The sequence below is a fragment of the Equus asinus genome, chromosome 13, assembly GCF_041296235.1.
Source record: "Equus asinus isolate D_3611 breed Donkey chromosome 13, EquAss-T2T_v2, whole genome shotgun sequence".
Lineage (NCBI taxonomy): Eukaryota > Metazoa > Chordata > Mammalia > Perissodactyla > Equidae > Equus > Equus asinus.
Genome location: NC_091802.1, coordinates 40,253,165 through 40,267,914, shown reverse-complemented (window position 1 = coordinate 40,267,914; position 14,750 = coordinate 40,253,165). Strand labels below are relative to the sequence as shown.

Genomic DNA, 14,750 nt, shown 5'->3' with positions numbered 1-14,750 from the left:
TTTACTAATGAGGGAGCAACCCCACGATAAATCTTACCGCGGTGAATACACCCTGTGCAGGGACCATCTGGTTCCATTTCTTCAACCTTATTAAAACGTGGGAAATTTTAACTCTCAGCTCTCATACTCTATTAGCATTTATCTCTAGCTATAGCTTCACCTATAATATGCCTTCAGGAATTCACCTCAGTACGTCAAGCCCTGCTGTCAGGCCAGGAGCTGGCCAGGAGCCACACAATACCCATTTGAGAGAAATACAGTCAAACAGTGCTGTGGCTAATGACAACTGTCAACTTAATCTGATGGTAGCTTTTTCCCATAACTGTCAGAATATTCAATATTTACAACATATTCTAATGCCCCTACCTTAGGATTTCTGTTTAAATAATCCAAATGGTGAGAAAAATTGTAAAAGAACAGTTTAGCTATCATGTTTTGGGCCCAGATTTATTCCACGCAATATCTTCAGAAAACAAAATATAATTTTCCTTGTTATGCCCCATTTCCTTTCTACAAGATGAATTAATTTTTCCCCCAAAAGTGCTCAGTTTTACAGAGAACCAATTTAGAAATACTGAGGATGTTTTCATTTTCCTGTTCCTTTATGGAGAGTCTGACATTTCTACGATACCAAAAACAATAGGAGAAAAGGGTTTACTTATTATTTGAATAATTGATTAGAAACACGGGAATTTCCGTGGCTTCTGAAAAAGGAGCTCTGCGTCTTTAAGGCTCCACAGGCTGTCTCCGCTGGCGACGCAGACAAAGCAGGCTCTGCCGCAGCGACTCAGCCTATCGATAAGGTTCAGTTAGCCAAGGTGGAGGATGGGAACAGAATGGAGCTGTCCCAGCTACTCAATGAGATCAGGGCACACTATGAAAAGCTCCTCACCAGAAATCAGATAGAGACCGTGCTCTCAACAAGGATCCAGGTAATGATTTCATAGACAGGCACCTTCCAGGATAAGGAGACAATCCATGTCTATCCAATTCCTGCCCCGGCCTCTCTGAGGTACAGTATTTCCTTTTCAATGCAGCATATACTGGGGAAGGAATTTAGCTGTTACTGCAGTGTGACTGGGGCTACAGGGGAAAATGCTGTGATTATACTGTCAAACTAGCAGCAGATAAATGTCGATTGATGCATTTGATTTTTATGTAAATTACGAGGTGACTATCATTAACAAAACATGGGGTCAACATACAATAAAATGGTTCACTCTAACCTCTTTTAGACATCCTTCAGGAAGGAAGCATTTCAAATACCCTTCAAAGATATTACGGAGTTATTTATAGAGATTACGTAAATAACATGTTTAAAATGACAAGCTTTATGGTAAGATTTATTAGCTTGCACACTTTGTAGAGAAAAAGCTAAGTAAAATAGGTCTAAAAGGTTTCCATCATCTTTGTAATGAGTTCAGTTTTATACCAGATTGTTATAAATAGAAATCATCTGAGTATGTGAACATAGCATTTAGGAACAATGATATAAATTGGAATGATCAAAATTCCCCAAATTGATAATGACTCTCTACTTAGATTATAGATTTTTGCTTTTGTACTATAAGATGAGAAATGGTTATTTCCAATACTAAGCATGCAATATTTAAGTATTGAAAAAAGAGAGTGCCCAGGTAAATAAGGGCTAACTCCTGATTTCATAGACTTACTTTGTTTTAAAGTGAAAATCACCTTTAGCAATTAATTAAGGTCTCTAATCTTTAAACAAACGTACAAATATTTTAGAAACAAAGATTCAGAATTTCAGGGATTTTTTTTTTTTTTAGTTTACCTATTATATCTGAGTTCAAATTCTATTCCAAGTACCCAGACAGAGCAAAGAGTTTACTGGAGAATATAACTAAAAGGAAAAAAATATTGTTGGGAAATCATAGGTCTTCATTCCGTTAACAATTCACCTTTAGTAACATTATAAATTTCACCTTTGGGTAACATTTTCAGTCTTCATAAAGAATGGTCAGTATCCTAGATTAAGCAAAGTCACTGGGATATTTGATTTAAGTGTCGGAATAGTTCACTTATCTTTTACAGAAGAAAAAAATTTAATAGATGAAAATTTCTGAAAATTATAAACCAAAAAACATTTTCTTTTGCAGCAGTAAAAATAAAAGTTATTTAGTTTACAAGTCACAATGCTGAAATGAATAAATTAAAGTGAAAAAGCAAGACTACAGTAAGTTTCATTCAGAGTCATTTTAACATAAACCTACTTTAGAGGATTTTCTTTAAAGAAGTCAGGAAGTCAGCTGGAATAAATTCAAGAAAGCCTCATTAATTGCTACAAAATAAGGAAACATAAGCTATTTTAGTTACTTTTTCTGTAGAACAAACCACCCCAAAACTTAGTGGCTTAAAACAGCCATTGTATCCCTGCCATGATTTTGTGGGTTGACTGGGTTCAGTGGGGGTGATTCTTCTGGGACATATGACATTGGCTGGACTGCAGTCATCTTGGGGCAAAACCTAGCTGGGACATCCAAGGTGGCTCACTCATGTGTCTGGCACCCTGGCAGGAGATTTCTGGAAGTCTGGCTCAGCTGAGACAACGAGGCCTGTTTCTCTCTTTCTCCATGCGGCCTCACGGTCTCTGTCCCTCTGGCCTCTCTACATGATCTCTCCCACTGGGTATCCAGACTTCTTGTATGTTGGATCAGGGCTCCCAAAAGCAAAGAAGTGGAAGTTGTCCAGGACTTCCTATGGTTTAGGCCTAAAACTGGCACTTCTGCCACATTCTACTGGCTAAAGCAAGATGCAGGGCAGCCCAGATTCAGTGTGGAAGGGGACCAAACAAGTACATGAATTTTGGGAGATGTGGTTCATTGGAGGCCATCTTTGGAATCCAGCTACCACACAACCTTGCTGTGGTTCCACACTCAAAATCAAAAGACCAGTAGATATCAGCATTTTTATGCTCTGCTATTTCCTAAATTCCTGACATTCTCTTCTGTCATTGCTCTGATATGTGCTTCTGCTTGCCTTTACCAAGTGACGCTAAGAACAAGTGACAGAATAAACCAAAAGAACATGGGAATTTTGTTCTCTAATACCTTGCCCTAAACTATATTCATAGACTTTCATTGACTCCAACGTATCCTTTTAAAAAAATCTATTGTATCATCAAATTAATTTTTTTATTTTAAAACACATTTTTGTAAAAAGTTGTCATTTTGCTTCAAAATACTACAGTCAATTCCACGCATTGCTCCTATTGCTCTTGGGGCCAAATGTTAAGAGTTCTGTCAAAAGACAATTTAATTCCAACATCAGCATAAAAACATTTACAGACGAAACAATATTCCTCTTGTTATTTAATATGAGGACATTTAGAAAACAATCTTTAAAGATGTCATTTTTGCTACTACCCTAGATAGCCAAGATTAACATTCCTTCTAAGAAGAACATTTTTTATAAAGGTAAATCAACAATGTGTTTTCTTAATACTGAAGTCTATTTTAGAACCTCTAATGCCTTAATTCTCTAAATTATTCCTAATATACTTTCCAGCAGTATTTACTCCTTGTCCATACACCCAGTCCCAGAATTGATCAGTTTACGATTTATAGCTGCTTTTTATAAAGCAACCTACAGGAAAATATGGGAGGGAAATAGTAGCAAATTTTCAATTTGTCTTCCTTAATGATATCATAAATAATGGAAAGTTAAGAATCAGAGGTCTCAAACTTACATCCTGCAAACTGTTACTTTTCATTAAAACAGATGTGTTTTTCTGCATTTCATAGACTGTCATGGTCGGAAAGGACTTTTGAGGTTCATTTTACATCTGAGAAAACTGAGACAGACTTGCTCACATATTAGTAACTAAGCACTAGAATACACTTGTAATCTAACAATTTGAAGAAAAAAATGATTCACTTCTTATATTATTTTTCTATATTTGCTTTTAAATGTCTCATTTTCAAGAGCGCTCTTTGTTTTTTTGTTATTGTTGTTATTGGCCTTCTTCTAGCTAGAAGAAGATATAAGCAAAAAAATGGACAAAGATGAAGAGGCTTTAAAGGCTGCTCAAGCAGAACTCAAGGAAGCCCGTCGCCAGTGGTACCACCTGCAAGTGGAAATTGAATCTCTCCATGCTGTGGTGAGAATGATCTCAAAAGTGACCGGCCCATTGAGTCCCCAGATGTCACCTGATTAAGAGAGGGAAAGGAATCATGTCCATTACTTTGCAGTGAGAAGCTAAAAATCACGGCCACTGAATTCTATCCCTGGTCCTAGTTCATCTACCCGCCCCCCCACCCCTGCCTCCATCATGACAAGGGCTATTATCAATTCATTCAAGGTTTAGCTCATGCCTATAAAAATGAAGTAATCTTTCCTGATCAGGCTGGGGTTCTCAAATTGTTGGAGTAGGGGAATAGAGCCTTTGTCATTAACCAAAGTCATAACAGTGAGATTGAGACTTCTAATAGAAAAATATTTAAACACTTTCCTAAAATGTCTTTTACAATCAGTCTGCTCTGGCTTTGATATTCAATATTCTATACTTTCAATATTTAAAAATCAAATACAGTCGGCCCTCCATCACCATAGAGGCGGAATCCCTGGGTAAGACAGGCCATGTAAGGGACTTGAGCGTCCTCGGATTTGGGTCTCCCTGGGGGGTCCTGGAACCAATCCCCTGTGGATACCGAGGGATGACTGTAAATCAGAGTGATATAACAAGTTAATCACACTGAAGAATTTTTTTTGTCATAAGAATTATCACACTAGTCCTTTGAAATAGTAAGCTCTCTAGCTACATGTATAAAACATAAATAACTTTTTTTAACTTGGGTTATTCATAAAGCTGTAAGAAAAACCCCTTGCATAAGTGTTATACAATTATTGCAACCTTTTTAAGAAAGAACACAACAGGATGAAGACATTGCAAATCAGATTTCAGAAACACATTTTGTTTCACTGATGAAGATCTATATAAAACAGGAAAGGGGCCTTGAACACTCCCTACACGCCAGCGAGCAACATTACCAGACGCAACTGCAAGACTTAGAGGCCGTGATTGAAAGACTAGAAAAAGAGCTACAGGAAGTAAGGCGTGGCATCGAAAAGCAGCTTCAAGAGCATGAGATGCTTCTCAACACAAAGATGAGGCTAGAACAAGAAATAGCAACTTATCGCCGCCTCCTAGAAAAGGAAGAAATCAGGTACCTAATTCCATATGGTTAATAACAAGTGGCCAGAAATACAGCACCACTGACGTCATTGATGTAGTCAGGGAAATTAAACCTTAAAAACCCATCATCACCACGGCATACTCATTGACCGCCTACAACAAAGTAGGATTAGTAGCCATTGCAAAGAATATGTGGAAGAACTATTATCAGCCTCCCCAAATTATGAACATAACAACCGAAGTCAGGGACATTAGCTACAACAAAGAGCACATTGAGCCTGGAAAAAAATGTAACAATTCTCAATTGCTACAAAAATGACCTTTCTTAACTTTCTCACTTCCCTTGCCATTCATCTCTTTTAGAATTAGTCAGTGCCTTCTATGGACCACACACAAAGAAAGCTTGGAAAATTCACATACTATTACTACGTCCCCGCCCCCACCCAAGAGCCCACACCCACCACACATCAAACATCAAAAAAATAGTAATTAATAATAATAATAATGTGATTATATTACAACCATGGAAAGCAGTGTTGTTCGGAGTACGTGACTTGAAAGACTTCCAGATGTCCTGATAACAAAAGGTATCAAAAGAAGAATCCTTATTAATTCACGAAATTTCATAATCCATAATCACTTAGAAGGTCACATGGCTTTGAATACAGCACAACCTCCAATTTTCCATGTTCTCATAAAAAGAAAACTTTATTCTTCCTTGCTTCAGAATTCTGAGACCTCTATAAAATTAGACGAAACTACTTTAACCTACAATAAGACATTTACTAAATCTTTGAAAAACGTAAATTCAAAATATACCACTTACTAGCTGAGTGGTGCTGGGCAAGTTACCGAACCTCTCTGAGCCTCAGTTTTCTCACCTATAAAATGGGAATAATGTTAGCTACCTCATAGGATTGCTGTGAGGATTAAGTGAATTAACATTTGTAAAGTGCTTAAGACAGTGCTATGTAAATATATACATAATTTATTATTAAATAAAATAAATGGTTGTAAATTTTATTTAATGCTTAATCATTCAAGATGTTGATAAAGTGGTCTTTAACACTATTTTTTTAAATTTTGTTATGCTATATTTAAGATATACATGGGGCAGCCCCGTGGCCAAGTGGTTAAGTTTATGCACTCTGCTTTGGCGGCCCAGGGTTTCGCCAGTTCAGATCCAGGTGTGGATATGGCACTGCTCATCAGGCGGTGCCCCACATAGCACAACCAGAAGGGCCTACAACTAGAATATACAACTATGTACTGGGGGGCTTTGGGGAGACAAAGAAGAAAAGAAAAAGACTGGCAACAGATGTTAGCTCAGGTGCCAACCTTAAAAAAAAAAAGATATACAAGAAAGTATCAAAAAAAGTATAGTGAACTCTCATGTATGCACCTCCCCCAGCTTAAGAAGTGAAACAGTTACAATGTTGTTGAAGTCTCCCCCAACCCCACCCCCACCCACCCTTACCCCGACACCTAAACCACATCACCCCCAACTCATCCTCCTCCCTCAGTCTAATCTGGCTCCCAAATTTGATGCTTATTAGCCTCATACATTCCTTTATACTAATATGTATATATCCCTAGGCAAAATATGAAATTGTTTTGCATATTATTTTAACCTTTATAATCTTAGCAACAACTTATCTTTTTCTGGTCCACTCAATGTTATACTTGGAAGATTCATCCATAAACATACAGTGTACCCTTAGTTCATTTATTTTCACTGCTAAATAGTATTTCCATTGTATGAATATAGAGTGTATGAATATACACTGTATATACAGTTAATACATTGCATATACAATGTATGAACATACAATTTATCCATTCTCTTACTGGTGAGCATTTGTTTCAATTATATGCTAATACAATGTTGCTCCTATAATGTAATTCTTTCCAATTTCAGATATTATGGTTGTATCCAAGGTGAGAAAAAAGAAGAAAAACCTACCACAAGTAGAGTTGGTTTTGTTTTACCTTCAGGTGAGTTTCTGATATAAGTAAACTAAGTTGAAAAGTAAAATGTCATTTATAGGGATTATGAATAAATTAAATACTCTAAAGTAGCAAAACCAAGCAATATTTGAATAAAGTCTGACATAAGTTGACTGTGAATAGCACTTCCACACTGTAATTTAATACTTCATAAATAACATTTTCACAGCCATTATAAATGAAATATCTTTTTCAACGAAAGTCCCACAAAAGTATGAGAATGAAAAAGTGGAAACAGTGACCAAACAGGCAATATTAAATGGAAATATCGTGAAGGAAAGCACTGAAGCTCATGGCACTATTCAGTAAGTAAAATAATTTTGACCAAGAAATAATAATAAACATATGCAAAGAAATTAACTTCAATTGAGTAATCTCAGTAATCTTTGAATATTTCCAAAGATAATTTTAATATGCCATGGTTTTTAATCTGACGTGAATAAATATATATAAATGAAAACTCAGATGGAGTACTTAACTAAGGATTGAGTACTTAATTCACCGTTTCTCTAAAAATATAACCAAACCATGAGAATTCCATTGAATTCCCTAGAAATTATATTCACATGACTTTTAAAGTATGTAAACTATAAATTCCAAAATGTAAGTTATAATTTAAAATGTAAAATACAAATTATACAAATTTCTTGATTTCTTTTTCACATGGAATACATATTACATTTTTTAAAATATATCTATACTTCTTCATATAGAAAAGTTTATTTTATCATTTCAGGACAGAGAAAGTGGATGAAGTTATCAAAGAATGGGAAGGTTCCTTCTTTAAAGATAACCCTCGCTTAAGGAAAAAATCTGTTTCTCTTCGATTTGACCTTCATTTAGCAGCCACCGACGAAGGGTGTTTACAGACTAAGCAGGATAATCTGCCAGACATAGAAGTCAGGCTTATCATGAGAAGATCATGCAGTATCCCCTCTATCAAACCTCCATCAGCAGCTAACTAACCCAAAGACAGGATGTGACTTGATTTGAAAATGACATTGGGATGGACCAAGGTGGGCCATGCTGACTGCCTTCTGTCCCAAAATGTAAGTTATTAAGTACATGTGTTATGATCTATGTGTGATTCTCTTCAGAAAAAAAAAAAGTAAAAGACAAAATTTCTCTGAACCTAATTATGGGTATATTTTTTGGAGAGGGGAAGCTTAAAAATAAAATCAGAAATTCAGTAGAGTTTCTATTTTATTCATTCTTCAAATAGTCTTCTTTTTCCCTGGAAATTTTATCAGAGATTATACACATGAAGATGGCTTAGCAAAGTCTTTGAAATTTCACTCTATGGCTGAATACTCTAAGGAAAAGGGAAGTTTGTTTAAATATGATTGTATTATCTTAAGAATCATACTGAGTTATTCATCATTATCTGATGACCGGTTCTATCTCAAAAGATTTTTCTACTTAAAAAAGAAAGCAATTAGAAACAAACTTTTAAATAGGACTCACTATTTACTTAACCAAAATTTTTCCTTTGAGACAATCATTGGCACACTTAGAAAAATAAGTTTCCACGAGCAGTTCTGAGCAAACTATAGAGTATGCCCCAGGGCTAATTGACGATTGAGTTAATCTTCATCTGAAAGTTTTTGTAATCATTATCTGACTTCCAGAAGAGTTTACTTTATTCAAAGAAGTTTCAATGTTGTGTCCTCCCCCACAGAAAATCAGAAGGCCAGCTGCACACACAAAACAAGAAATTACTACAATTACTAAAACAGAGCTATCTCACCTCTCACCATCCCAACTTTCCCATCTGTAAAGTTCAATGTGATTAATTTGAGTATTTGATGTGAGCATTAGATAAGATATTCTATAAAGTATTACAAATATTTCTTGCAATCATTTGTGTGAATTAAGATAACAGTATTGTTGTCCAAGCTAAGAGTATTTGCAAGATTTATGTTTTTAAATTGTTCAAACTGTAATAAATATGGACAGAAAATATATTTGTGAATAAGTCAAGTATTGTTGCAAAGATTTTTAAACAACCTAATTTGTTTAATACAGGTAGATTTATTTTAAGACCTTAAATAATAAATACCTGTTTTAAAACATTAGAAATTTATAAGCTATTAATTTTTTTCTAAGCAGAAAAAATGTTGAGTACAACTCACCATACTTTTTTTCCAAGCTAAAGGGCTACAGCTATGTTAACATTTCAGTACAGCCTTTGCCCCCAATCTCTCTCTCTCCTTTATTTCAACCAGAAGAAAACTGCATATTTTAACTAGAAGAAAATTATGTTAAGTAATCTTTAACATAATACAGGGATATAAAATTTTAGATTTTCTTTCAATTACTTCAGATTCCTTTTAGCTTGGCTTTTTCTATTTAGTGAAAGGGATGATTTTGTTCTGTCAAGGATATAGTAGCATGCTAAGTGCTTAGACTTGCATAAGCATCTGACCTAAAATACATCCTCTGTGTAAAAGTGTTTTCATTCAATATTAGTTAAATGCTACTAACTTTATTAAAGCTTTGAAAAGTGCAATCATATAAGCTACTGTACTAAAGTTACTGTAGGAAGCAACAGTAATCATAATAAAACAATGTATCTAGTGTAATCTTTATGCAGTGTTAAAAACCTAGTGCTGGGCATCATGAATGTACCTGCTTGTTAAGTAATTCCACTATGCAGCTATTGTGTGCATACCATGTACATTTTAAAATACTGTTCTTGAATTTATAACAGTTTTCTTTGCTTTGGGACATTTTAAATGGGGATATGAATTTACCAAAGTAAATGATACCACTACAATAAAAAAAACTTGAAACATGAACTCTAAAGCTACATTGTATTTGAGTTTGATACATTGTTCTGAGTTTAAATGTTCCAAAATGGTTAGCTCACTTGGGGACCAGGACAACTGCAACCACAGTGGAGAGATAATGGTTTTTATACTTTTTTTTACAAAACCAATTAAGAATGGTATATTCTAATAAATGGTATATTTTAATAAAAAATCAACATAAAAACAATCCCATAATCCTAGGGAAAGTATAATAACAGTAGCCACCATTTGCAAAATGCTTACCCTGCTCCTGGCACTGTACTCAGCATACTCATACATAATCTTTAATCCTTACAACCATCCTACAAGATGCATAATATTATCCTTATTTTATGGATGAATAGAAAGCATTCTTCAGTCTCTCTGGAATAGTTCAAATGCATGCTTCCATGACAAAATACAAAAATAAAGAGTAATTCCAAGGACTAACAATTGTAGGATCTCAGCCCTGCAGCTGTCACTAATTACCCACGTAACCAGGAAGGAATCTCTTAAATTCCCTAGGCTTCAATTTTCACACTTAAAGGCAAAGGTGGTGCTTGGTAATAATTCCTACCCCACCCACCTCACAGAGTTGTTTGAAATAAAATACATGTGAATATATTCGGCAGAGCAATACTCAAATATACAGTACTATGTGGATGAAAATTGTCACTGCAAGAGAAGAATTTGTGAGGACAACTGTAGCTGACAATGATTAAGTAACAGGTCAAAACACAACAGGTAAAGGGAATTTTTTAATTCTGCAGTTGCTGTCAGAAGAATTATTCTTTTCCAGTGAGTTACCCAATTTGAATTGTTCTAACATGCTAGTTTTTAAAGCACAAAAATCTTCTCTAAAGTCAAAAAATGCTTAAATTAATTTGAAAGTTTCAAACGGAAATGTATTACGGGACATAGGCCAAGATTAAATTTTAGTTAAATAATATGCACATACACATGAACACATGAAATCAAAGGAAAGTTTGTGCACAGGGCAGAATTTGGCTCTATGTTTACAAATTATGGCCAGCATGTACACACAGATTGACAATATTTTTGGCCACACTACAAATAAATATTGTGAACTAAGGTATATGTGCAAATCAGGACAGGCCTTTTCCAGTTTCCCTCACACACTTAGACCCTAGACTAGGGTTGGCAAACTTTTTCTCTAAAAGCCCGAATAGCAAATATTTTAGGTTTTTGGGGCCATATGATCCCTGTAGCAACAACATATACTACTCTGCCCTTGTAGGTGAAAGCAGCTAATACACAAATAATATGTAAATAAATGGCCACGGCTGTGGGCTAATGAAACTACAAAAACAGGAGGCAGCCCAGATCTGACCTGTAGCTTGAGTTGGCTGACACCTGCCCTGGACTCGCAAATCAGATCTGTGGGTGAAAGGTCACACCCCAGATTCTCCAGGACCATCCTGTTTTCAATTACTTTCATCTTTTTCCACACCATGTGTCTAAGCTCATGTTCCAAGTCATCGAAGTATTTTGAAGGTAACACAGAGGCTGTAAAAACAAACCACACTTCGTCAAGTTCTACAAAACACTGTGAATCCACTCTGTCCTGGAAATCTGCTCGGCTTCAATATTTCACAACTATTTCTAGCGACAGAACTGAATACCCATACGTTCTGCGTTCACAGAAACAGCTGAGAAAATCAGCCTATTTCACCATTTTGCCTACAACCAGACTTTCATAAGCTATTTGGCTCAAGGCAGAGTTCTGTCCTCCCTTTCTCTATTTTAAGAAAAAAAAATTCATTTCAAAAAGCTTCTTTAAAATATACCACAGAAAATTGCCCGGCTCAGTGGTTGGTTCAAAATCTTTGAGTCAAGAGCTCTTCGAAAGCCTGTTAAAGTACTAACCCTCTATGGGAGGGGTACACATAAAAATTGTGTACAATTTTAAAGGGTTCATAGACCTCCTAGAGCCAATGCATGGACTAGCAGGTGTCCAAGGACTGTGGGTTTTCCTTTTTTCTTCTTTCCCATTTTCTCCTTTTTCTTCTTCCTTCCCAGGCATGATTCTCTTTCTGTCCCCAATTCTGTCACCCTCCTCAGCTTCTTCCCACAGTACCACGAAAAGAAATCAGAGACCTGGGCTTGAATCTCAGCTGAGTCACCTACTGGTTTTGGTTTCCCTGTGTGGGAGGAAGAAGAAGCTCAAGGAAGTATGAGTAGTGCCAGAGAGGAAAGCAGGCCAGTTCCTGGATCCTGCTGCCAGAAAGGAAACTAAACTCCTTGGGTCTAAGTCTATCTCCGGGGTTTACAGGTAGGCCCTGTGAGGCTCCCAACAACCTTGAGAGTTACATATCACTTAAATAGTCATATTAATGACGTATCCCGTATTTTCCAGGAATAATCACTGTTCCAAAAGTCTGTCCTGTGGTCCCCATAAATATCTATGTACATGCAAGATCATACGTTCCGATGTTTGCTTGGGGAAAAAACAAACTAACAACCCCGCATAAGTAGAATCCATCTTGCTGAATATTTCTTTTTTCTTTTTTCTTTTTCTTTTTTTTTTTTTTTTTGAGGAAGATTAGCCCTGAGCTAACATCTGCCGCCAACCCTCCTCTTCTTGATGAGGAAGTCTGGCCCTGAGCTAACATCCGTGCCCATCTTCCTCTACCTTATATGTGAGACGCCTACCACAGCATGGTTTGACAGGCAGTGCCATGTCCGTACCTGGAACCTGAACTTGTAAAACCCGGGCCTCCTAAACAGAATGTGCGAACTTAACTGCTGTGCCACAAGGCTGGCCTCAGTTGCTGAATATTTCACTCTGTAGTCTTAATTTCTTCAGGACTAGGGAAGAGGGTTTTTTTCTCTATTATATTTTGCCTCTTTTCTTCCTTTCTTAATTTTGCAAATTTTGGGGAGTAAAGAACCAAAGGGAGGAAAATGAGATAGCCATTCATTTATTCATTCCACAAATATTGAACAACTGAATGTACCATGCACTCTTCCAGTGGTCAAAAGTCCCCACCCTCACAGAACTTTCATTCTGTTGGGAAGAAAAAGACAACAAAATAAATAGATAATAAATATAGTATGTTAGGTGGTAAGTGCTATAGAAAAACCAAAGCACAGACCATGAATAGAGTGGAGGGTGGGGAATGAATTGCAATTTTAAATAGGTCAGGAAAGACCTACTGAGAAGGTGACATCTGAGTAAAGACCAGGAGGTGAGTAAGTCTATCAACGTCACTGCTCCACTCAGATCTCCTCCTTTCCTTTTTCGTGATTTTTGCGCCACCCTTTTCTCATTACAGTGGACTTTCTTCCTAACACCCAGCAGCTGCAGCTTTTCTTCAAGAGGACTGCCTAGAGATGACACAACAAGCATCTGCCCCAGCACCTCACTTGCCCATCCCCCACCATAACCCAAAGGCAGGAAAGAACCCAGGCAGGAGTTGCTGGATAAGGCCAGAGAGAGAGGGTATTGGGATCCCTACCGAGGCCTTCGTGTATCTTACATTAATCCTTTACATGTCTCTGATGCTTTTATACTAAAAAAGCAATTTGATGTACATTATCTCGAGCACCACTCAGGCTGCCTGTTATCTTTTGATGACTTCTCTTTTAGTCTTTCCCTTCAATATGCTCTTCAATTTCTCTAATCTCTATTCATGGGTATAAAAATATTAGAGGTGGAAGAATTGGACAGTGTCACTTGCCCCTGGCTTTACAGACTTCTGGAGATGCCCTAGTCCCTGCTGGTACACCCAGGATGGGGGCTAAGGGCAGGCCAAGAATTCAATCAATCGCTCTAAACGTCAACACTGCTTTCAAGTCATCACAGGTCAGGGACCCTATCTGTTCCTTCTCCCTCCACAGTGGCACATAACATAGCCAGGTGTCTATAGATCCAAGGAACGGGCTTCTAACTGGTAAACCAGCGTACTCACGATCTAGTGCAAAAAGCCCGGGACCGGGCCAGAGGCTGCCTCAGCACACAGTTACCGAGCATCTAACACTGGGTCGAGGCCTTAATGGGTACTGGCGATAGGAAGGCGACCAACGCAGATGACTGAACCTTTGCTTTCATAACGCATTGGAGGTGACAAACAGAGTCTGATACAACGAGTGGGAGAGAGACCACAATAAAGTTATCGAAGAGCTGTGGGAGATCAGGGGAGGGTTTGGGCGGCGGGGGTGACTTAAGCTGAAGGTGGGGGACAGTCGTTCCGGAGAGGGAAGCGAAGGAGCCCAGGCCGGGCTGCAGGGCACACAACCCGGGCGAGGGATGGACACCTCTGGGCCTCGGCTCAGAGACCCGCGGCAATCGCCCCGCGCTGGCGCCGGGAAAAACTGAGCCGCGCGCGTCGCTCTTCGCCGAAGCTGATGCCCGGCGCTGAGGGCAGGACGCCCTGAGAGGCCGGAAACCCCGCGAAGCGAGCCCTCCGCGCCTGATAACCGGCTCTCTCAGCCAGAAAGAGGAAAGAAAAAGACCGGGGGAAACAAGCCGCTTGGCGGGCGCGGAGCCTGGGAGAGGGCGCGGCCCGCGCGGCCACAGTGGCTCCGGGGCCTCGGGTCGGGGCGCCCCGCTGTCCCCCGGGCCCGCGCGGAGGCCCAGGCCGCGGCCCCCAGCTCTCGGGGGGCCCTGCCGCCGCCCCGGCCTAGCCCGCGGTCGCGCCACCTCCGCCCTCGCCGCCGTGACGAATCGGCGGCCGGGCGGAAAAGGACCCAGATTCGGGAGTTTTGAGGAAGGTCTGGGGCCTGAAAAAAAATCCTTGAGTGTGCGAAGCCTCCCCGCATCCTCCCTAGAAGGTGCG

At 38.4% G+C, this 14,750-nt stretch overlaps 1 protein-coding gene across 8 annotated transcripts; it reads left to right on the top strand.

Annotated features, from left to right (window-relative positions):
• Positions 1–742: 742 nt before the first annotated feature.
• On the top strand, positions 743–9,960 carry KRT222 (keratin 222). 8 transcript variants are annotated; one of them, XM_044744381.2, is made up of 6 exons: positions 743–932; positions 3,992–4,120; positions 4,951–5,186; positions 7,074–7,150; positions 7,332–7,467; positions 7,899–9,960. In XM_044744381.2, the coding sequence occupies exons 1-6, from the start codon at positions 837–839 to the stop codon at positions 8,125–8,127; spliced, it is 903 nt and encodes a 300-aa protein (XP_044600316.2). In that variant the 5' UTR covers positions 743–836; the 3' UTR covers positions 8,128–9,960. The 8 variants fall into 8 exon arrangements, with proteins under 8 accessions (XP_044600316.2, XP_070339334.1, XP_014689458.3 ...); XM_070483233.1 differs by having other exon boundaries at positions 745–932; positions 3,996–4,120; positions 4,966–5,186; XM_014833972.3 differs by having other exon boundaries at positions 747–932; positions 4,966–5,186.
• The last annotated feature ends 4,790 nt before the right edge of the window (positions 9,961–14,750 follow it).

Coding starts and splice junctions, on each gene's coding strand:
- KRT222 (XM_044744381.2), top strand. CDS start 837: ATGGAGCTGTCCCAGCTACTCAATGAGATCAGGGCACACTATGAAAAG. Junction 933..3,991: donor TGCTCTCAACAAGGATCCAG/GTAATGATTTCA, acceptor GCCTTCTTCTAG/CTAGAAGAAGATATAAGCAA. Junction 7,468..7,898: donor GAAGCTCATGGCACTATTCA/GTAAGTAAAATA, acceptor TTATCATTTCAG/GACAGAGAAAGTGGATGAAG.